Below are 24,741 nucleotides of genomic sequence, written 5' to 3'. Positions count from 1 at the left end.
CAATAACCTTTTCATGGAGCTGCTTGGATTGTTCTTTTGTCTTCGTGGTGTGGTTTTTGCCGGGATACTGACTCACCAGCAGTTGGACCTTCCAGATACAGGAGTATTTTTAATATAATGAATTGAAACACCTTGACGGCACACAGTGATCCCCATTTAACTAATTATGTGACTTCTAAACCCAGTTGGCTGCACCAGTGATGATTTGGTGTGTCAATACTAATGCAATCAATTATTTTATGTTTTATATTTGTAATTAATTTAGATCACTTTGTAGAGATCTGTTTTCACCTGACACAAAGAAGTCTTTTTCTGTTGATCGGTCAAGAACCCAAATTAAGCCATTGTGAATCAATGCTGTAAAAACAATAAAGCATGAAAACTTCCAAGGGTGGGGGGTGATTACTTTTTATTGGCACTGTAATTCTGTGACTCTGTATCAACTGGCTAGTAATTCGTAAGTCAATGGATTCCGATCGGTAATCTATAAGTAGAGCTTTAATCATGTCCCCATGCCCAAGCTGTTTTGCCTCTGGAAATTGAAGTTACTATCACCATGAATTTCCTCATCCCCGTTGATGCCAAGCAGTAATTTCACTGTATATCCCTGTATGGTGCTCAAAGAAACTGGCATATGGACTTGTGAGGATTGCACATCCCAGACATTTGGAAAATGTGTCCTGCACTCATAGTGCTTTGGACTCCCTTGAGAACCTGAAGCACGACATGGATCACAAGGAATTTCATGCCCTCAACATCCATATCATTAGGAGAAGACATTTGACTGGTCTTCAAGGAATTGCTTGCCTCCTTTTTGTTGCGTATACCATATTGCAGCCACTACTTTGCACGAAGGCCCACATCTCATGGACTAGGGTTATTCTCACCTAGTTCCCAACACTTGCCTTCATGAGCTTCCAGGCCTTCTGCAGACCTCCAAATGGGAATATACCATCTGCACTGCACCAGAGGTGTCCTATAATTCTTTCCAGAAAAACTCAGAAACCATTAATATCAGCTGTGGCATCCTTCATGACCTAGCCCACAGAAGGGCAAGTTTTCCCTAGATGTCTTCAGTAGGAGGTGGAGTTGGTGGCACGCAAGGTAGAGGTGGAACTATTACAGAGGAGAATGTCAACAGCTGGTTTCTGGATTTGATGTCCAGCAATGTCCAAAGATTCTCCAGGACCCCACTTGACAAGGTATACATACAGTCAGGCAATAACTAGGGCAACAATAGCTCCTTTATTTCATTTTCAATGGCCCTATTTCCTGTGTAACACAGACTACCTGTTTTGATTTCAGCAGACCTCGTGTTTACCATGTAAACTGTTCACAGTAAAAGCTAACCAGAATGGGCACGAGGAGGCTGAAGGGAGCTGGGCTTCCAACAACCATACTCATCATTCTACAGATGCGCAGTAGAGAGCACCCTGACATGCTGGTATGGTAACCGTACTGCGGTGGACAGGAAGGCCCTACAATGGGCAGTCTAAAATGCCCAACAGATTATTGGCATCGACCTACCCACCATCAAGGACATATATACAGAAAGGTGCCAGAAACATTATAAAGGATGCTACTCACAGACTGTTAGTCCCTCTCGCATCAGGGAGAAGGCTACATAGCATCCATGCCAGTACAACCAGACTTTCACCATGCAGTAAGGCTGATCAACACCTCCACCCACTAACTCCACCTCAACTTTATTATTTCCTGTCAGTTATCTAATGTACCGCCAAGCCTCACTTTATGGGCACTCAATCATTCTATACACAGGTTTCTCAACTAGGGTTCTGTAAGAGTTCAGTAGGGGTTCTGTGAGAGATCGTGAGTAAAAAAAATTGTTTTTTGAACTTCAAGGAACATGAAATGCTAGCGCTCGCAGTGGTGGTGGGCAGTGACCAAGTAGCCCCTTAAGCAATCCTGTTAGAGGTCTCTCCGCCCAGTATGGCAGTGCGCAGTAGGACCGCGTTTAATTGGTTGAGTCCATTCTCAGTTTTTGACACAAGATAGGGGAGGCCATTGATAATTGGTGGGCACTGTATTACACGGAGGGGAGGACGATAGGCTGATGATGAGTGTGAAGTGCGTTTTCTAAGCATTGAATGGACTAGCCCAACTTGGGCTGTGATGTCAACTTTCCTTCTGAATTACTTTCCCAACTTCCCCCTTATGCATCACCCACTGGCTTATGGAAGTGAACAAATTCTATCAGAGTAGTACAAAATTGGAGGGAAATTTTCATTCAAAAGAAGAAAATTTTACGCACCGCAACCCAGCTGCTAGCCAGCCACTTAGCTGCTGTTATAATCATTACAGAAGGTGAATTGTATTGTGAAGTTTTCATATGTTTTGCAGTTTACTTGTTTAGTTATTTAATATGCCATTCCTTTTTTATATTTTATTAACCCCTGTGTTAGGATAAGATGCAGTACGAGAAATTGAAAAGGTTTCACTCTCAAACAGTACGATAAATTGACATTTTGATGAGATGTCACATGCTGAAGAAGTTTTGTGTGATAAACTGAAAAACAACAACTTCTCTATGCAGGTTGATGAGCTGACTGATTTCACCAATAAATGTCGTCTTGTAGCATTTGTAAGGTTTGGAAATTTTGGTGAAATTTTAGAAACCTTTTTCTGCTTCCCAAAATAAGCTAAGGCCAAGATATATTTAATGTATTGTCTTCCTATCTGGAAACAAAAAGTCTGTCTTTGAAAAACTGATTTGGCATCTGTACTGATGGTGCCCCATCAATGGTTGGCTCCATGGGAGGTTTGGTTTCTCTTGTAAAAAAGGAAAATCCTTTTGTTGTCACAACACATTGTTTTATAGACAATAGACAATAGACAATTGGTGCAGAAGTAGACCATTCGGCCCTTCGAGCCTGCACCGCCATTTTGAGATCATGGCTGATCAACTACTATCAATACCCGGTTCCTGCCTTGTCCACATATCCCTTGATTCCCCTATCCATAAGATACCTATCTAGCTCCTTCTTGAAAGCATCCAGAGAATTGGCCTCCACTACCTTCCGAGGCAGTGCATTCCAGACCCCCACAACTCTCTGGGAGAAGAAGTTTTTCCTTAACTCTGTCCTAAATGAGCTACCCCTTATTCTCAAACCATGCCCTCTGGTACTGGTCTCTCCCAGCATCTGGAACATATTTCCTGCCTCTATCTTGTCCAATCCCTTAATAATCTTATATGTTGCAATCAGATCCCCTCTCAATCTCCTTAATTCCAGCGTGTACAAGCCCAGTCTCTCTAACCTCTCTGCGTAAGACAGTCCAGACATCCCAGGAATTAACCTCGTGAATCTACGCTGCACTTCCTCTACAGCCAGGATGTCCTTCCTTAACCCTGGAGACCAAAACTGTACACAATACTCCAGGTGTGGTCTCACCAGGGCTCTGTACAAATGCAAGAGGATTTCCTTGCTCTTGTACTCAATTCCCTTTGTAATAAAGGCCAACATTCCATTAGCCTTCTTCACTGCCTGCTGCACTTGCTCATTCACCTTCAGTGACTGATGAACAAGGACTCGGAGATCTCTTTGTATTTCTCCCTTACCCAACTCTACAGAGAGGTGCTTCACAGAGAGGTGCTGGTGTCAAGAAGAATTGGAAATTAAATTTAAAATTTCTGGATGATGCTACAAAAATGGTTAACTTCATCAAACAAACATGAGTTCACTCAAAAATGTTTTTAAAAACTGTGAAAACCTGGACACAGAGCACACCAGTCTCCTGTTACTTACAGAAATCTGGTGCTTTAGCAGAGAAAGAGCTCTCAACAGGGTGTTTGAGCTGAAAGGTAAATTACAGGGGTACTTGCAAAAAAAATAGTAGGACAGATTTTGCTGAGTGCTTTGAAGATGAAGAATGGCTGCAGAAACTAGCCTACCTGGTGGACATTTTTCATCATAGGAATCAGTTGAACAAGATTCTGCAAGGCCCTGGAGAAAATGTTTTGACTTCAAGTTTCTTAGATTTAAAAGGAAACTGAATTTTGGAAAAGTCATGTTGCAAAAGGAAATCATGAAATGTTCCCACTGCTGCTTGGGATTCAGAGTGAGGAATGATATCAGAAAGTCACAAGTCTTATTGAAAACAGAAATCTATGATGTTTGCCTTATGAGTTTTTTAAATTTACGAAAGGGAAAGAAAGAAATTAATTTCAAGAAAGGTAAACTAAACTTAACTACCTGTCTTTTTCAGGAAAGGTTGGCTAAAAATTCATTCTTTACTCAAAGGAGCATTGACAGTTATTTTTGGTTTACTATCTCTACAAAAGAGAAAAACGTGCGGATGCTGAAAATCCGAGCAACACACACAAAATGCTGGAGGAACTCAGCAGGCCGGGCGGCATCTATGGAAAAAAGTACAGTTGATGTTTCAGGCCGAGACCCTTCGGCAGGACTGGAGAGAAAAAAAGCTGAGGTGTAGATTTAAAAGGTGGGGGGAGGGGAGAGAGAACCACCAGGTGATTGGTAAAACTTGGAGGGAGATAGATGAAGTGAAGAGCTGGGAAGTTGATTGGTGAAAGAGGCTAAAGGTCATGGAAGAAAGAAAAAGGGAGGAGGTGTGGAGGAGCACCAGAGGGAGGTGATGGGTGGGCAAGGAAAGAGGGAAAAGGGGATAGGAAATGGTGAAGGTGGGGGGGGGAGGGGGAATTACCAGAAGTTTGAGAAATCAATGTTCAAGCCATCAGGTTGGAGGCTACCCAAATGGAATATAAAGTGTTGTTCCTCCAATGTAAGTGTGGCTCGATCACAACAGTGGATGGATATATTGGAATGTGAGTGGGAGGTGGAATTAAAATGAGTGGCCACTGGGGGATCCCGCTTATTCTGGCGGACGGAGCGTAGATGCGCGGCAAAGCGGTCTCCCAATCTACATCGGCTCTCACCGATGTACAAGAGGCCATACCAGGAGCACCAAACACAGTAAATGACCCCAACAGACTCACAGGTGAAGTGTCAATGCACTTGGAAGGACTGTTTAGGGCCCTGGATGGTGGTGAGGGAGGAGGTGTAGGGGTAGGTGTAGCACTTGTTCCGTTTGCAAGGATAAGTGCCAGGAGGGAGATCGGTGGGAAGGGATAAATGGACAAGGGAGTCACCTAGGGAGCGATCCCTGAGGAAAGCAGAAAGTGTGGGGGGGAGGGAAAGATGTGCTTGGTGGTGGGATCTTCCTGGTGGGGGATAAAAGTATATAGGGACTGGACATCCATAGTAAAAATGAGATCATGGGGGCCAGGGAACTTGAGAATCTTAAAAAGATCAAGAGGGTGTGAGGTGTCAAGGATGTAGGTGGGAAGGGATAAAACAGAGACAAGGCAAGCTGATATAATTTCAGTGGGGCAGGAACAAGCTGAAACAATGGCTCTACCAGGACAAATAGGTTTGTGGATCTTGGGTAGGAGGTAGAAACGGAAAGTGCAGGGTGCGGGAACTATGAGGTTGGTAGTAGTGGATGACGAGTTTGTACACGTTCCCAGAAGATTCAATATCTACAACATTTTGATCACGCTAACATACTGTAAGCTGTAGATATATTAAGATTGATGCAGGGATTCCCCGAGACCTGAAAATTACTTCAAGGGCTCCTCCAGGGAAAACATCTGGAAGGCAATATCTAAACAGCAGTTGTGCTTGGAAGGATTGTTCAGTAAACCTAGAGGAATAAATTTAGTGAAGTTGACTGTACTTGGAGGTCCTTAGAGAGAAAGGATGTAAAATTTCTACACCTGTGGCTGGACCACAACATACAAGATACATACCCTGCCTTCCCAGTGTTGCTGACAGCAGAAACCCTTAGTGGTGTCCCTCCCAATGTAGTCGCGGCAGCCTCTGCAGTTGTTTGAGGAATCTCTTGTTGGAGTGATTAAACGATCCTTTTCACGAAGGCTCAATATTGTATCTCAGGCATAAATACTGAACAAACCAGATAGCCAAAGCTTTAAGCCTCACCAGTGTGAGGACTGGAAGTACCCCAGACACTGCATTTTCTCCGTGCCATCACTCGCAGGCTGACCAACAGGTCAGATAATGCATCAAATATTCCAAACTGCATGTAACGCTGTCTTTCTCTGTATGCTTTCTGATTATATTTTTTATCCAAGTCCTCTTGAATAAAAATTATATATGACTTTGACCCCCTACGTCATTAAACCTTTGAGTGAATAGCGGCCTGCTCGTGCCAGGTGCCTCCGTATGTGAAAGATGCACTTCCTCTCCCGTCTTGGCTGCACAAACAGTGCCTGTCAGCATCAGGTGCAGTGAACCTCTCTTCTATCTTAGCAGAGTGCTCCTTATGGAGGAGAAAAAGCCTGGCTGGGTTGTGTGATTCTGCGATAAAAGACAGAAAGATGAGAACGTTCATGATGACATTGTACAAGCTCCTAGACGATTCATTTCAAGTTTGATTGTCATTCAAAAATACATGAATACTCATAAATACAGCATCACTCCAGGGCCAAGGTGCACAACACATACCAACAATCACACATAGTACATACAAGACAGCAAGCACATAAAGGTATCAGGTCAGATACAGCCAAGTAATAAAACAGCCCACATTCAAGCTATCAAAGCCGCAGAAATCTACAGCCAACCACAACAGAGTTAGTCTTCTGTCGAGTGAGCACTTGGGGGACAGCACCAGCTCCAGACCGGAAGCTGCTCCACGCCGCTCCTGGTGGACGCCTCTCACCTGCAGCTGTAAACCTGTACTATTAATGGCCAAGAAGAAAGGAGGTGTGTAAAAAGGACATTTAGAAACGCACAAATCTTCACCTCAGCTCCAGCAGGTATGATGGCAGGACAACCCAGTAAACAAATATCTTAAAATCCTTTTAAAATCCAGGGTGTAAGTGGGATGAAGGGCGGGGAGGAATGGGGGAGTGTTGAGGAAGGAGTCTTGGCTTGTGTCTGGTGTAAACCTGACTTTATTAGTTGCTTTAAAAAGAGAACAGTTACTGTATAGTTTCTAGATTCACTCGCGGGTGATTTCATTGGCCAGCTACTGCTCAGAGCACAATCCCTGGTATGAATGATACAGAATAAGATGCTTTTCACTGCAACTCATCACAAAGATGTAGGTCCTTAAGTATGAGATTTGTACCTTCCCTGGCAAAGCCACCATCACAAACATTTCAAAACATACCTCAGTAACTTTTCAGTGGATCACATAACTCACTTCCAGCAGTGTTCTAACCTAAGTGCCCTTAAAGGTCTGGAGCACCTTACTGCCTGGAGGGATACTTAATACTGCAACATGTTGTTGGCCAGGCACTAACACAAAACAAAGCTGTGTATGCTCAAACTGAGCTAAGTCGCTTTCACCTGGCACCAGTGTTCTACTGGCTCCAGAATGCACCAGCATGAGGTGATGTGGCTCACCACATGGTGCAGGCTTAGAAGAGAATGAATTTCTGTGCCTCTCTTATTTGCTTCACTGGTCTGGAAAAAAAAACCTGGCGTGAAAGGTAATCCAGGGCAACTAATTGAAGCTTTATTGTCCTTCTGCTACCAAAGGCACCTGAGGTAGAATTAATCTGGCGGGGCCTTAAAAGGGTCATGGTGTCGCAAATACAATGCCCATTGTGAACATTTATTAGCACACCGTTGAGTTTCCCTCAGAGATAAAAAACACCGCGTTGGGAAAGTGGGAATACACACTGGAATAATACTGCTCCCAGAATTAGAAGCAATTATTTATTTATGTAGCACTGCTATTCATCATAATTGTTGCTGTAAGTTGAAGTTGATGGAACCTAAAGGCAGATATTTTCACCAAACACAATGTAGAAAGCCTTAATGGCACTAGTAAAGCCCACCTACACAGGCAATGATGGGTCACACTCTCTGACAGCAGGAATCATGACATTTTGTCCCATGATGTTTATTTTTGATATGTCACTTCACAGTGAGGATCTCTCTTATAATTGGTGTCAGAGGTGTCTATGTTAAATGTTACATGCACATCAATGAGTCAGTAAGTCTCCCGCACAATGGGACAGTCCTTATTCGGAAGCACAGTGGTGCAGTGAATTAGAGTTCTCCAACAGCAGAATGCACAGTGGGACAGGGAATTAGAGACGTGTTGCAGCAGAGCGCACAAGGAGACAATGAATTAAAATCTGCCTATAGCTGAGTGCACAGAGCGACAGTAGTTTTTTTACCTATCGCAGAGTGTACAGTTTTCAAAGAGGACCATGACCTTGTCGTGCCTCGGTGACCTGGAGACCTACGCCGGTTGGAGTCAGGGCTTTAGATTTTGGCTCTCGGTAGGGTCACCCATGCTAATCAGGTCAAAGGGTCGAGGCCAGACTAAGAGTGGTCCACTGACCCTCCAGGTCTGGGGGGGTCGGCTCAGGACTATCAACCCTGAGTGGTCCAACAAAACTGTCGCAGAAACAGCAATGAAGAATCCTTCCGCATCGGTATGTGACGGTATTTCTGTGTCCCCGCCCGGGATTTGCACGACGCACAGTGAACCAAGAGTAAGCTACCGGCATGATGAAGGAAGTCTTGAACACGGCCAGAGAAGTGGCACATTCATTGCTGCCCTACGCGCCAGTGGCATATCAGGCAAAAACGGAGTGTACAGTAAGTCAGTAGTGCCAGCAGTGGAATTCAGCTGTAGGTGAAGCCCATCTGCAGACAGACGCTTGGCCAATTCCCAAACCCACACACCACCCCCAAAGAAGGCTCACAGGTTCAAAGTGGAGAAACAACATTCAGGATGGTATTGAGAACGTCGAGACCTTGCATTGGAAGCACAAGAAAGCAGTGAAAGGAGTGCGTGGCCTCCCAAACTATCTGCACATCCGCCCCTTTAACTACGTCCAGCTCCATCTATGGAAGAGTATGCAGTTCTCATTAGTTTCTTCAGAAACCCCCATACGGGGCATCCTTGATCTCAAGAGATTGTCTAAGAAGCATATTGGGACAATAAATGAGAAAGTTTTACTGCATCGCAGTGCACAGTGAGTTAGTGGACTCAGATTCAAATATGTGTTGCAGTCTATTGATAGGATGCAACCTTTTGAGAACTTTATCACTGAGTTATTTGTTGATGAGAAGAACAACATTCATATCAAGCTCTAATGTTGTTCGTTCTACATACATTACCACAATAGAATTATTCTCATCAACATTATAGATAAGGGATAGAGGCAGTAATGAATAGCTTTAAAGCAACACGCACACAATGCTGGAGGAACTCAGCAGGCCAGGCAGCATCAATGGAAAAGAGGAAGTTGGCATTTCAGGCCAAGACCCTTTATCAGGACTGGAGAAAATGATAAGAAGTTAGAATAAGAAGGTGTTGAAGGGCAGCAGAGATCACAGACGGGGGCAGTGAGAGAGGATTTCACTGAACTCCCTAAGGGAAGATTTAAACTACTTCAGGGTAGGCATCCCTGGAAGAGACTTCGCGGTATAGTAGTCCAATCACTTTACTCTTTTCCATAGATGCTGCCTGGCCTGCAGATTTCCTCTTGTTTATGAATAGTATATATCTGGTTAAGAGAATTCCTGGTTGTCTTTGAAGTCTGGACTACTTAGCATGGAGAAAAAAATTAATAGCATAAATTAGATAGATCTATGCAGGATCATGAATGCATGGTTTTATATATTGTAGAGCCATTAGATTACTTCAACATTTGAATTTACTGATGGAACTCAAGGGAGCGTTTGGCTCATTTTCAGCATGGTAATGTGGTTAAATATTCCTTTGTTAATGATTTTTAACCTGCAGCCAAAGTAATGAATAAGGTGAAAGGATTTTAATAAACTGTGGTCTATAATGGACCATATATTGCTCCTCGCTGCTGCCTGTGTTATTAATCAAAACACTGCAGCTACTTCAACCAAAGACTATATTTTAATGTGGGGTCTTATCCATATCACCAGCTCAAGTAATTGCACTAAGTATATCTTTACGGAAATGCTGAATATTTCTGTCTTTGTGGTTGCTGCACATACATTCAATATTGAGTTGGATGTTGAAAGGGAAAGAGAAGGTGGCAAATTGTATGGCAAGTAGGTCTGTGAAAGGTTTCAACTTTACCCAAATGGTACATGAGTGCTTCTAGGTGCCATGAACTGGTTTTCTTCAAGCACAGTGTTTAATTCAAATGCATCTGTACAGGGAGGCAATAATAAATGTGTACTATCAGCTTGAGGAGGATTTGCAAACACATTGATCCATTAGCTCAGCATGACTCTAGCTGTAAAAATGCCCACGGTTCTCAATGTTTACACAGTATAGTTGTACCACACAGCAGTTGATGATCTACCCACTGACAGTTAGATTAACACTCACTATAACATACATTCTCAGGTGTCTGGTTCAGTCATGCTACTGTATGTGTCCAGCAATGACTGGTAGCTAGGAATCCTCCATTATTATAGCTTCCCCTCCACATTCTGACCTGAAGTTTATGCACCACTCCACAATCCCCAGGCTTGGCTACACAGACAAAGGACTGTTAACAGACTGTTAACAGTCTGGAAGAAAGTACTAGCAGAAAATGCCCATTTCCTGGAGATTTTGCAGTGATTTTTGACATTGTTTTTGGGAACGTTGTTAGCCATTGCAATGTGATCAATAATACCTATATACAAACATATTTTTCAGCAGAATGCTACATAGAGACAAACAGCTCAATAAGAATCCTGTCCAAGCAAATACTTGCAAAGCACCCCTCACATATCTGGGCTACACACAGCATTGTGAATCAAACTGAGCTTCATTAGTGGTAGGAGGCTACGTGCTTGAGTCATAGAGGTGGACTTTCTCATTGAAAAGGATGAAGAATAATATCTTAGCCAAAAAGAGGAACAGATGTATTAAAATACATGGCAAAAATTTAACGAGGGAATAGTTTTACTGTATGAAGAACAAGTTAACATTGTGTTATGCTGAACGATGAAACAACATTCATTGTCTACAGAAGGATTTGGAATCATAGAGTCATAGAAAAGTACAGCACAGAAAGAGGCCCTTCAGCCCATCTAGTCTGTGCTGAACCATTTAAACTTGAAATCAAGCTTACATGCACCACTTGTGCTGGCAGCTTGTTCCACACTCTTACCACCCTCTGAGTGAAGAATTTTACCCTCATGTTCCCCTTAAACCTTTTACCTTCCACTCTTAACCCATGACCTCTAGTTGTAGCCCCACTGAATCTCAGTGGAATATGCCTGCTTGCATTTACCCTATCTATATCCCTCATAATTTTGTATACCGTTATCAAATCTCCCTTCAATCTTCTATGTTCTAGGGAATAAAGTTCTAACCAATTCAATTTTTCCTTATAACTCAGGTCCTCCAGTCCTGGCAACATCCTTGTAAATTCTCTGTGCACTCTTCCAATCCTTCTTACATCTTTCCTGTAGGTAGGTGACCAAAACTGTGCACAGAATGCTCCAAATTAGGCCTCCCCAACATCTAACGTAACGTCCCTTCTCCTATATTCAATATTTTGTTTATGAAGGCCAATGTGCCAAAAGCTTTCTTTATGACCTTATCTACCTGTGATGCCACTGTCAATGAATTATGGACCGGTATTTCTTGCAGAAAGACATATTACACACATCTATTAAGATGCTTCAGAGTAATGTAGGACTCCCAAGATATATCTGAAGAAACCTAATATAGAATTGACTGCAGATGCTGTAAATCTGAAATAAGAAAAAAATATATTCTGATTACAGTCAGCAGGTCAGCCAACAACAATAGAGAGACAGTTAACATTTCAGAACATTGCACTTCCACAGTTGCTGCCTGACTAGTTGATTATCCAAATATCAAACTTTCAGTTGCTCATACATTATTTTCCTATTCTTAACTCTATGTCACCAAACGGAAAAGTTCTCATGTTTGATTATCTCATTAGAACAATGAATGACTTAAATGTAACTAAGTGGCTTTTATCAAAAAGCAATGCAAGCAAATCATGTCTTCATTTGCACACTGATGCAATTTCATTTATTTGTTCATTTGAGAGATGTGGGCTTTGCAGATTGAGCCAGAGTCTGATTGCCCATCCCCAATGGTGTTTGAGAAGGTAGTGGTGAGCTTCCTTCTTCAACTGCTGCAATCATTAAGGTTTGGGTATACCCAGTAGGCTTAGAAAAGGAGCTCCAGGGTCTTGACAGTGAAGAAAAAGCAATACCAGGGTCGATTGATAAGTTTGTGGCCTAAGGTAGAAGGAGTCAATTTTAGAAAACCTAGCACATTTATTTTTCAACATAATCTCCTCCTACATTTACACACTTGGACTAGCGGTCGTGGAGCATACAGATCCCTTCTTTATGCATGTAACGAGAGTGTCTTGGACCTCCAGCTGGTCCACAGCAGGGGTGATTGATAAGTTTGTGGCCTAAGGTAGAAGGAGATGAGTTATACAGCTCTCGTTACATGCACGTGCAGTTCAACTCTTTGAGTGAAATGCAGGAAGTTTAAAGTTAATAACTCATCTCCTTCTACCTTAGGCCATAAACTTATCAATCACCCCTCATATGTTTTCAAGCAAGGCCGATTTGTGGCTTAGAGGAAAAATTCCAGCTTCTGATATTCCCGTACTTCTGCTTTCTTTGTTCTTCTTCTGGTAGAGCTTGTGGATCTGAAAAGTGTTGTCTAATGAGTCTCATCATGAGATGGTACAAAAAGCTATTACTGACGATTCTATTAATTACACTCTTTCTACACTGTTATCGCTGCAATCCACAATCTGTAATTTCCCTATGGGAGTTGTGCTTTTAAACCACCTGTATGACCTTGTGTTTTGGTGGTATCCTGAAGGATGTGGCAAACTGGACTCTCGAGAAGGCAGGTACGGCTGCAGCAGCCATTGACTAGGGACCGGATTGAAACTTCAGGCCGGATCGAAGTGGCGGGGCCTGGGTTGGAGAATGGAAAATGAACCAATGTTTAGCCGCTTTAATGGCTGAGCCAGGTTAAAAAGATCAAGGTATCAAGGCCGAGGGATAAGGACAAATCAGAGTTCAGCTCACTACTCTGGGAGGGTTTGTTTGTCTCAGCACTGAGCCAGTTCCATGGTTGTGGCCTGCATCCGTCAATCTCCCGGCCGAGCTGCTGTTCTGATCTGACTCGGTGGCTGTGAACTCACTTTTGGAGACTCTGCAGTTTATGTTCTGTGTGTTATTGTTTACTGTTTCTTATTGTTTGCACGATTTGTTCTTTTTATGTTGCACATGGCCTTTGTGTGTGCGTGCATTTTTAGTGGGTTCTATTGTGTTTCCTTGTTTTGTGGCTGCCTGTAAGGAGACGAATCTGAAGGTTGTATATGGTATACATACTTTGATAATAAATGTACTTTGAACTTTGTACGGTGATTTGGTGGTGGAATGAGTGAATGGTTGTGGAATGAAAACCTTTCAAGTGGGCTGCTACGTCCTGTATGGTGTCAAACTTCTTGAGAACTGTTGAAATGCTCTCATATAGGCAAGTGGAGCTTTCCATGATGTTCCTCACTTGTGAATAGGCTTTGTGGAGTTAAGAGGTGAGTTATTTGCCACAGGATTCCTTGCTTTTAGGAAATCTGATGTTTTTGGTCACATTGCACATTGCTACTCATGTTCTAGTCCTGTTTCCGGTCAATGGTAAGCTCCAGGGTGTTGATAATGGAAGATTCAATTATGGTAATGTCATTGAATGTCTGTGGCTGATAACTGGCATTTCTCTTTTAAGATATTGGCATTTCCTGATTCTTGTGTGGCTCATGCCTGCGTGTTGTTCAGCACCTTCTTCATTTGGATGTGGACTACTCTGAGGAGCCACAAATAGTGCTGAACATTGATAAAATCAGTAACTATTACTAATTCTAACCTTTTGAAGATTTGAATGAAGGAGGTTGGTCTAAGGACACTACCCCGAGGACCTCCTGCTGAGATGTCCAGTAGCTGAGATGATTGACCTACAAGCAACACAACTACCTTCCTCTGTACCAGGTGTATTTTCAAACCTGTGAAGGTTTCTTCCCTTGATTCCCATTGACTTCTATTTTATCCAGAGCTCCTTGGTGCCATACTTGATCAAATGCTGCTGAATAAGGGCAGCTTTTCTCACTTCAGCTCCTTTATCAGACCAAGGCTGACGAGGTCAGAAGCCGAATGTCTTTGGCTAAACACAAACTGAGATCCTGTGAGCAGGTGTTTGCTAAGCAAGTGTTGTTTGTTGGCATCATTGACTCCCTGTTCCACCACTTTGCAGGTGATCAAGGTCAGATGAACAGGGCAGTGGATTTGTATAACATCTTATAGCAGGACGTACCATAAGACCATAAGATATAGGAGCAGAATTAGGCCACTTGACCAGTTGTCAAGAGGGGCCGGATGGACCCAAACGCAGGACGCAGGCACTGAAGTACTAGGGGGAGGACAGGATGGGGATGCCATGGGTAGCTGGGGTTCAGGCAGGCAGAGCGGAGCGGAGCAGCTCCCGAAGTTCCGGCAGGCGGAGAAACAGGAAACAGAACAAAACGACCACCCATCTGGTCCCAGTCCCAAGGCCCCTTATAAACACCTGCAGCTCAATGAGTTACAGGTGTGTCTCCTTGAACCAAGAGGGTCCTAACTAGATCACGAGTGACGGGAGAGACAACTGCAGGACCCGGAGTCCGGAGCCCCCGGACCGGATCAAAACCCGGAACGCGGTTCCGGATCGGACCCTGACACCCGTCAAGTCTGCTCCAACATTTCATAATTAGTGATCCACTTTTACTCTCAGCCCTAGTTTCCTCCCTTCTCCCTACATCCCTTCATGCCCTGAGTAATCAAGAATCTATCAACCACTACTTTAAATATGCCTGATGACTTGGCCTCCACAGCGGCCTGTGACAATGAATCCATCACTCTCTGGCTAAAAAAATTGCTCCCCATCTCCATTCTAAATGGGCACCCCTGTATTGTGAGGCTGTGCTCTCTGGCCTTAGACTTCTCCACCACAGGAAACATCGTTCCCACATGCACTCTGTCAAGGTCTTTCAACATTCTCTAGGTTCCAATGATGTCACCCCTCATCCTTCTAAATATCCACATTTTTGGGTAAATACCATTATGTCTTGTGCCATATGATTTGCAGAGTGTCACTTATCTTGTGTATTAACCTTAATTGAATAATTTATGGAACAAGTGCCTGGTCACAAAGTTAACACTTTTGTTTTTTTTATATATAATGGTGGGATAATTTATACCAGAAAGGCTGTACACACACTGTTCATACTCATTTACAGTAATTGGGTATTGCTGGCAGTGCCAACATTGATAATTGTACTTAATTGCTCATTTGTTTTTGGTGATGAGCTGCCTTCTTCAACCATTGCAGTTAATGTGGTAAATGTAGTCAAAATAAGTTGGGAAGTGTTAGGATTTCAACACAGTAATGATGAAGGGATTATAATATTCTTCCAAGCAGCAAAAGTATCCACTTGCTGCCCTGTTTTAGAAGGAGCATGTCTTGGCAGGTTGCTGCAGTGCAGTTTGAGATGCATGCATTACAGTCACGTTGCAGTAGATGTGGAAGATGTGGTTGTTGCAAGCGGGTTGGTTTAACCAGGATAGTGAGTGTTTCTTGAATGTTGGAGCAGCACTCTTCCAGGCAGGTGAAATGTATTCCATCACATTCCTAAGCTGTGTTTTGTAGCTGGAAGAAGGCTTTGGGAGTCGGGAAGTGAATCAGTTGCCCCAGGATTCTAAGCCTCAGTCCTACTCTCATAGCCAACCCTGTCGATTTCTGATCAACAGTAACTCCACTTTAGTTGATGTTTTGGACTCTGTGATATTAATGCAGTATTAGTTGCAAAAGTGCTCCTTTAGCACAATTTATTTTCTATATATTCTCACTGTAACTTATACAGTTGTTATGTATATTATACTGTCCTGCTGCTGGAAAACAACAAGCTTACCCAACATATGTCAGTGATAATAATCCTGGCTCTGATAGCCAGGAAGAGGTGGTTTGAAATTCTTTTGTTGTAGAAAGTCCATTATAATGCATTTGTATGGCATAACTGTTCTTATCTGCCTTTACTATTTGAACTTGAAAGCATAAGTTGATATTTTTAGTGCTGGAGTCTTTGTGAACCCATCTATGCCTAGCAAAGTAATAATCTGCCATAATTTGAAGATAGGACACCAATTCAATGTAATGTAGACTACTGCCTTTTTCAGCGTGTTTAAACGTGAGACGTTGTCTGTAACTACTAAATAAGCAACCAGTAGTTGTTCACAATGCCACAGGGAACTTCCCAGCCTAAATCAGAAAGACTCAAAAATTCATAGGAAAAAAGGCATTAACTGTGCACATCACAGAGCTGTCAACCAGAGGCAAAGCTCATTTCATGACAAGGTATTAAGATAATACTTCTCTGGATAGGAGAGCTCCTCATAAGTATATGTATACAGAACTTCCCCTTGATTCATTCCTGTGAACTGAGCATCAGAAGGTGCCTGGGGCCCCAAGACTGTCATGAAATCTGTCCTGCCAATCTCGCAAATGCTTGTTCATGTGTACGGACTGTATAAAGTTAGGTGTTTGTAGCATGCAGAGAACCTGGCATTTAATTGAAAGAAAAAATGCTAATATTCAGTTTTTAAGCAAATTGGATCTAATCACAGGAGGATTATGATGCATATCAGTACTTGTTGCCTCAAGAGTGTTCTGATGCCTTCACCATGTGACAAATATTATAACAAGCAAAGTAAGCCAGGCAGAAGTTTAATTCCAATGAAAATCAAACAAAATGCAGATGTTGGAAATCTGAATTAGGTTAGAAAATGCTGGAAAAACTCAGCAGGTGAGGCAGCAAAGATATTTTGTTCTGCATACCTTCATCACTTTTACATCTGAAATGTTAGCTACGTGACTCCCTTAAAATACTGGAGGAACATGGCAGGTCAGGCAGCGTCTGTGGAAAGGAATAGAAGTCAACGTTTCAAACTGAGATCTTTCATCAGGGCTGAACAGAAAGGGGGAAGAAGCCAGAATAATAAAGTGGGGGAGGGGAAGGAGTACGAGCTAGCAGGTGACAGGTGAAGCCGTGTGAAGGTGAAGGAAGGTGGGTGGGGAAAGGGGTGAAATAAGAAGCTGGGAAATGATAGTTGGAAAATGTGAAGAAGAAAGAATCCAATAAGAGAAGAGAGTAGGCCATGGGAGAAAGGGAAGGAGGAGGGACACCAGGGGGAGGTGATAGGCAGGGAAGGAGAAAGTGTAGAAATACAGAAAGTGATGCTCAGTGTGCAGTGGCTACCAAACTTGTACACTGTATAGATGCAGCAGGCTCATTCCCAGCCTGATGTTTCTATCAAAACCAAGTGAACTCTATTAACAAGCTACCAGTTGCATTTGAAACCTTTCAACAGCAGAGAAACACCTTGGCCTGCATCACTCAACATCTGTTAGCACTTCCTTGACGACCATCCAAACATCAAGGAAAGTGTTCTGTGTTGTTTTGTTACACTGAGCATTGTGAGCAGAAGGGCAATGGTTGCACACAATATTTCATATAATACCCTCGAGAGGATGGTGGCTGGCCTTGGATCAATATTAGACAGACTGTTTTTTGTGAACATCTGCAGACATATCTACAGCCATTCTGCACTGAAGTTAGCTTCAATCTAAAAGCATCAATTAGTACTAACAGTAAGATTTCTACTCATAAGCAACATCTAATAATTAAAAAACAAGCCAATATCTTGCTTTTGAAATTTGTTTTTAATGGAAATTATATTTTGTGATGCTAAAGTGCATCGACTAGACTAAGAAAACAATTCAGACAATGAATTTCCATCAAATTAAGTCCTAAGGAAGTTACAAGGAGGTGTGATACATTTCCAGCTGAGCTAATGACAACTGATGTGATTCAGTCATTACCTCAGTTTATGCTCCAAACTTTTTTGACACGGCATCCAATTCAGAAGTATACCTGAGTTAAAATTCTATTCAGCATTCATGCCTCAGTTGTTATTAAGGATTATCTGTTCTGCAATGTTATTGCAAAAGGGTTTTCTTTATTTTCTCTGCACAATGTAACACTTCATTTGATTAATCAACAGTAACATGTAATAATATACCCTTGATGTCTTAATTCTTCTGTCCTGGTGCATCATTTAGGCAAAACTTAAATAATATCTAAATCTTGTTAACTATAGTTAATAGCTAAGCAGAAACAACTTAAAATTCTTTTGCTTCAGATTGGTTCTTACTTTCTGAATCATGATGTGGCTCCAACACAGAGTTATGAGATAAAACTTGCTGCAATAAGTTAAAGTAAATTTATTTTGGAAAAATGATTAAAAAGATTAAATGTATCTTTTCAGTTAACAAACTGACACAGTTAGTAGAGTTAGTGCAACTCTGGCCTCCTGTGCTTTCTGTGTGGCGTTTGCAAGCTCTCCTTGAAACTGTGTGGACTTTTTCCCAATTCTCAAAAAGAGTGGCTCAGTAGATACATTGGACACTGTAGAATAACCTTAACGTGCAAGTGAGTGGTAGAATCTGTGGAGAGTTGATGGGAATGTTGGGATAATAAAATAGTATTCATATAGAATTAGTGTGAAATGGGTTTTGATGATCAGCATAGAATTGTGGGACAAAAAGCCTCCTTTATATACTCCATGAGTATATAACTGACTTTTCCCTAACCCTGCACCATCAAACATGCTTGTGGCTCCTCTGTCACTAGATTACTTCTATCCCCTTTTGTTCTAGCGCTGAAGGTTGATATTTTAGTTATTGCCTTTCTGTAGCAACATGTATCATCTATACAAGATGATAGAAGAATTCAGTCAGTGGAACAAGAGCTAAGAAGCAATAGGTGGATACAGGTGAGGAGGTGTGCCTGGCAATTCTGACTGACATTCTGATCATTCAGCAGCATTAAACATTCGATTGGACAATAAAAAATAAATTGCAAGTTTATTATAGTTTTAAACAACCAGGGCTTTTGAGGATCTTCCTTCTCTTTAATCTTTTTTTCCACATAGTATGCATGATTAATACATTAAATACTGTACACAGTAATTTGTTCTCATATTAATTGCATGTTAGTTCAGCCCTAGCTCTAGTTAATAGAAATGCTTTACTGCATTTAAGAATGAATTCTTGAGCAATTACTTATTCAGTGACTTGAAATATCATCATGCCACCAATTATGTCTGTGCCTTTTTTATTTCATGCAAAGATATTTCAGAAGTCCTCCATATTCATTGCAAATGTGAACTAAAATCAGCAGTATTTACAGTGAGCTTTTATGTTACAGACTATTCCTGGATGGTGTGAGCTGATATTAAAATTCCCAAGTGTAGCAATAACGTTGTGTCTTTCAGGAAAAGTGAGCAATTTGCTTACAAAACAAGAAATAGCATTTGCACTGTCTCAGCATCTCCATTAAATCATTTAAATCTGAGATTCAGTACTCATATGCCCACTAAACCAACTCATATTTTAGGGTACCGCTACGTGAGCATCCTCAGTAAAACTAGTTCTGAGCTCATCAGGGAGGCCCAGTGTATATCAATGTTCGATCAATTTGTTAACGACAGGTTCTGCCTACAGAATTGTATTGACAACCAATTAGGGCACATATCCAAATTTGCCAGCCATGAAAGTATTTAAATATGAGTGAGTATAATTGGTAAACCAGTTTATCATTGCCACATGTTACAGAAGGACCAGTGATAAAAACTTGTCTTACTTGTTGTTGATACAGGTCAATTCATTACCACAGTGTGTTGAGGAAGTAAAAGATAAAACAATAACAGAACACAGAATAAAATATTACATTTTTGGAGAAAGTGTGGTGCAGGCAGACAGTATGGTACAAGGTCATAACAAGGTAGATTGTGAGGTTAAGGGGCCACTTATTGCATTAGGGAACACTTTAATATTATAACAGCAGGATACATACTTTCAGGATTTTGTATTTTCTGCTTGATGGGTGTTGGGTGGGAAGAGTGAATGACTGGGATGGGTGGGGTCTTTGATTATCCCGGCTGTTTTACCAAGGCTGCAAGAACTGTAGTCTGAGGTCATCACGGCGAGGTTGATTTCCATGATGAGCTGAACTCAGTCTACAGCTCTTGTGGTTGGTGCATCAATAAAAACTGGTGAGGAGCGTAGGAGACATGCCAAATCTCTTTAGCCTGCCCAGGAAGCAAAGGCACTGGTGGGTTTTCATGGCCATGGGATTCATGTGCCTGGACTGAGACAAGCTGATAGTGGTATTCACTCCTAAGAGTGTGAAGCTCTCAACCTCAGCACTGTTCACCACAGGAGCATGTGAGTATAATCCCTCTTAAAGTCAATGACTAGTTCTTTTGTTTCACCGACATTGAGGGAAAGATTATTGTCATGATAGCATGTCAGTAGGCCCTCTATCTCTTCCTGTACTCCACTTCATTACTGTATTTGAGATATAGCCCATTACATTGGTGTCATATGGAAATTTGTAGATGGCGTTACAACAGAAACTGGCCATGCAGTCAGGATCTATAGAGAGGAGAGAAGGGGGCTGAGGATGTAGCCTGTGAAGTTAGAGCCATAGAGCATTACAGAACAAAATGAGCCATTTCAATCATTTAGCACATGTCAGATGGTTATTCTGCCTTGTCTCATCAACCTGCACATAGACCGCTCCCTTCCCTTCAATGTACTTTTCCAAAACAATACTGAGGTTAGTTGGAGATGCTGTTGCCTTTCCTACTGATTGAGGTCTATTGGTCACAAAGTCAGGTTTCAAAGGGAGGTGTTGAGCCTCAAGTTGAGGGGTTTAGAGATGAGTTCGCTTGGATATTGGTACTGATGGCAAAGCTGTAATCAATAAGTAATAGTTTAACATACTGTAAGTGTCTTTACTGTCCAGAAGCTCCAGAGATGAGTAATGTGCCTGGGAGATGGTATCTGCCATAGACTTGTTCTAGCAGTAGGTGAATTGCAGTGGGTCAAAATTGTCAAGGAGGCTGGAATTAATACAAGCGATGAGCAGCGTCTTGAAGCACTGTATGATGGTGGATATCACTGGCATTAAGGCATGTTACCTGTCACAACTGTTAGCTTGTCTGGGATTCTATTTTGGACTGATGTTGTCTATTGACATCCCAGATAGATTTATGGAGGTTGTATCTTATTTTCTTGTAATAATCAAGATCACACTGCAGTCCTAAATTTCATTTGGGAATGGATCTCCCAGTTCATCCATGGCTTCTAGTTTGGTATCTCTCAGATTGTCCTCTTTGATACACAGTCCTCAAAACACTTGTTGATAAAGTCCTTGATGGTAGTGACATACTCATCTAGGCTGGTTGTTGCATCTTTGAACATGGACCAGTCTATTTACTCAAGGTAGTATAGAAGCTCAACTCCTCAGACCAACACTGAATGACTTTCTGTACCAGACCCTTCTGTTTCATCTTCTCTTTGTATGCAGGGAGAAAGAGTACAGCTTGGTGGTCTGATTTACCGCAGTGCTGGTGACACATGGCTCAGTAGACATTTTTGATGATTGTTTAGCTATAGTCAAGGGTGGTGGAACAGAAGATATGCTGGTAGTCTGAAACATTCATAATGATTCATTTAAATTCAAAAATAAAAAAAAACAGACTTTGTTAATTCTTAAAATTGTTTGAAATATATTAAAAACTAAATCACTTAAAATCAATTAAATACATTCAAATTTTTGATTAAGAAAGAAAATGGTCTTTTATTTACTCTTCACCTTTGCAGCCAATCTTTGCCATGCATTTCAATAGGTTCTCTGTGCCTCAGCTAAATCTGACTTGGGATTGGTTCAGCAGATAGGTCTGCAGTAGAAATACTGAAAAATCAGAAAGCTGGATTGAATGGAGAATCTGAGTGAAGCAAAATCAGAAAGTCACTTCACGCCTGTAAACTTCTGCATTAATACAGGCATAAATGCTGAAAATGTTGAATGGTAATGGCAGTATTTCTGTGAAAGTTTCAAGATTTTTTTTAAACTTAAGAATGTTCTAAAGTGCACTGTTGCCAAATAATTTCTTTTGAAATGTTTTTTTTTAATTATGTAATGGAAGAAAATGAAGCAATCAAGTTGATCATAGCATAATTCATTCACTGCAAAGAGATTAATGAACAACTAATGTACCTCCCTAATTTTAGTTTAAAGATAGATGTTATTCAGATCACTTGTGTGGAAAGTGTCCTATACCTTAGACAAATTCACGGGAAGAAAGGCATGGCCATTATTCTCATCAGTTGGACACCATCTCTTACAAAGCTGCAAATTAGTTTAATCACTGGACAGGGCATTGAAGAAAACTAACCTCAAGATCAACTTTGAGAATGTAATCACCAAGCCATGGCTGAAATATTTCTGATCTTCATTCATTGTCACTAAAATGTTTCTGAACATCATTCATTGTCTCCTATCCCATTATTTTAGTAGTTTGTGATTCTGTACACCTCTAGTTGAATTAACTTGATCTCTATTCCATTAAGTGATTAGTCTTACTGCCATAGAACTCCAACAGAAGTTGTGCCTCAGGGCCATTTGTTTTTCGACCTAACCATTTTTCATAAAGGATCTCTTGTGCACCTTGAAAGGAAAATAGCTTTGTATTGGGAAGAAGCAAGCCATTTTAACATTGTTGAGTAAGAAATCTCAGTTTAATGGCAATTTGCTGACAAGCAAACATGATCAGTAATGCGGAATGTTTAAGACAACAGCTGAGGTGGAACTCCTACAGCGTTACAGTAGATACAGAGCTGAAGACCAGTTAAGTACAATGGAGTAGAGAATTGTCTAAACAACCTGTTGTAGGCTTGCCTTCTAAATAACATACAAAGTAGATTAAAAATGATCAATGAAAACTGATATATCAATAATTGTAAAATAATAACAACTGCCTTTGCTGTGTAAAACTGAAATGTTCATATTGTGGCAGAATTTTGTGATACTCTGTTATTCATTCAGTTCGTTGTTGTGATTGATGTCCTTGTTTTTAATTATAAATACACTCACTTCTGTCATTTACTTATTATGACAAATGGTTTGAAATATCTACATTGCTTAAATATTAATGACTTCTCCACCACACTCTATTCACTAGCTAGCAGTTGGGATGAATAACTAATATATTTTGTTGGTCTGGTCCCTAGTTGATTTGTGGCTCCTATGCTGGTGAATAAATTTACAGAAATTGGTTTTCTAAATCTCACGATTTTGTGGAAAGATTAATGAGTTGTTATATTGCTTAAATGTATTAAAAAGGAAAGAACAGCTGCTTTTAAAGTAGGGTCATTTTAATTCAGACTCAAAGCAAGTAAGTAGTATTCATAGGTCAGATGCCTATATCCGCACAACTTTATCCAAGCAAATGACTTAGAACCTGAACTATCTACATAATTTTAAAATGGAATTATCTAGATAAACACCAAATTCACACAAAGCATTCTTGTAGATTCCATTTTCCATCACAAGGTTCCCCATAGAGAAAATAAAAATGTTTATGTCACCTACATTTGCAATGATCTGCATATATCACAACTGTAATACAATCACCGACAAAATGATAAAAATGCAAATGTTTGCTATATTCAGTTATGATATTTTTGTACCTTTCAAGACAGTTATTATATAAAGGTGCAATTTTTAAACAATTAAAATGTTTATTGATGTATAATTTGCCCGCATTTATTTTTGCTTTACCCCTTCTTTCTTTGCTTTGTAGGTAACCATCACCATAATTACAATCACCTGGGGTTGATCAGTCCCACTCAAACTCCCACTAATGGTGAGTACAAAGTTGATACACTGTTGAAGGATAGGATCCAGCTTGGTAGGGTTTTCCCTCATACCTTGTTCTTTATATTAGCAGGGGGAAATGTTTATGTGTAAATATCGGGATGGAGTGGGCCCATGGACTAAATTTGAACTCTTTTAATTTTAAAATTCGAACAGCAGTTAGGAATTGGTATTATCAAGTTGCTCAAGTTATCAACTCTTTTTCAACTTTCTTTACTTCAGCATTTCTTCATGCTGGAATTCAGGTAAATGTGAAGAATGAATTGCATCAATATAGATGCATGTCTCCATTGTGTCCCCAATTTGTTTTAAAGCAACAGTATTTTAAAGTGGATATACTATTGCATTCTAAGACTAAGAGAGAAATCCACTGGTCCTCCAGGTTCGGAGTTTCAGCTCAGGGCCAACAGCCCTAACTGGTAAAATAAACTTGTTATGAAAACAGCAGTGAAGAATCCAAATAGAACCTTCACTGCAGCGTAATGGGCAAAATAAAGAAAGATACTATTGCACCGTAGGAAAACCTAGCAGAACTTCTGCACATGACAGGTTCTGAAAACAATGAAATTAATACAAAGATAATTGATAGTCAATTAAATGTAGAAGCTTGGTATCGCCTAGTTAAACTTACCGGGAAGTTTAATGATTATCTACATGCTGCAAATGTTTCTGTACTGCAGTCTTAACAGCTTCTTGCACTAATGAATCTGTGTTCTTATCAAGCTATACATTTTTGGTATAATAATAATATTAAGTTCTTAAGGTATATATAAACTACACCCAATACTTTGGGAAATTCCTACAACACTTGATGAAGTGTATTATAATCACCCTATGTATTAACAATAAAAAAAGCCACCATTAACAAAATAAACAAAGCCATTTTCCAGAGCGACTACATAACACATATTGAAAGACCAAAA

General features: G+C 40.9%; 1 protein-coding gene across 4 annotated transcripts in view; it reads left to right on the top strand.

Annotated features, from left to right (window-relative positions):
- The window catches only part of LOC140714572 (protein shisa-6-like), a 578,648-nt gene that overhangs the window by 489,428 nt on the left and 64,479 nt on the right, over positions 1 to 24,741 (top strand). For 3 of the 4 annotated variants that reach the window (XM_073025878.1, XM_073025880.1, XM_073025879.1), the window contains one exon: positions 23,745 to 23,807. The exons of the other annotated variant lie outside the window; for it this stretch is intronic. In XM_073025878.1, coding sequence (XP_072881979.1) covers positions 23,745 to 23,807 — 63 coding nt within the window. The remainder of the gene's footprint in view (positions 1 to 23,744; positions 23,808 to 24,741) is intronic. 4 annotated transcript variants of the gene reach the window in all.

Source organism: Hemitrygon akajei, chromosome 22, assembly GCF_048418815.1.
Source record: "Hemitrygon akajei chromosome 22, sHemAka1.3, whole genome shotgun sequence".
NCBI lineage: Eukaryota > Metazoa > Chordata > Chondrichthyes > Myliobatiformes > Dasyatidae > Hemitrygon > Hemitrygon akajei.
Note: the sequence above shows the minus strand (reverse complement) of the source record. Positions and strands in the feature narration are given on the sequence as shown.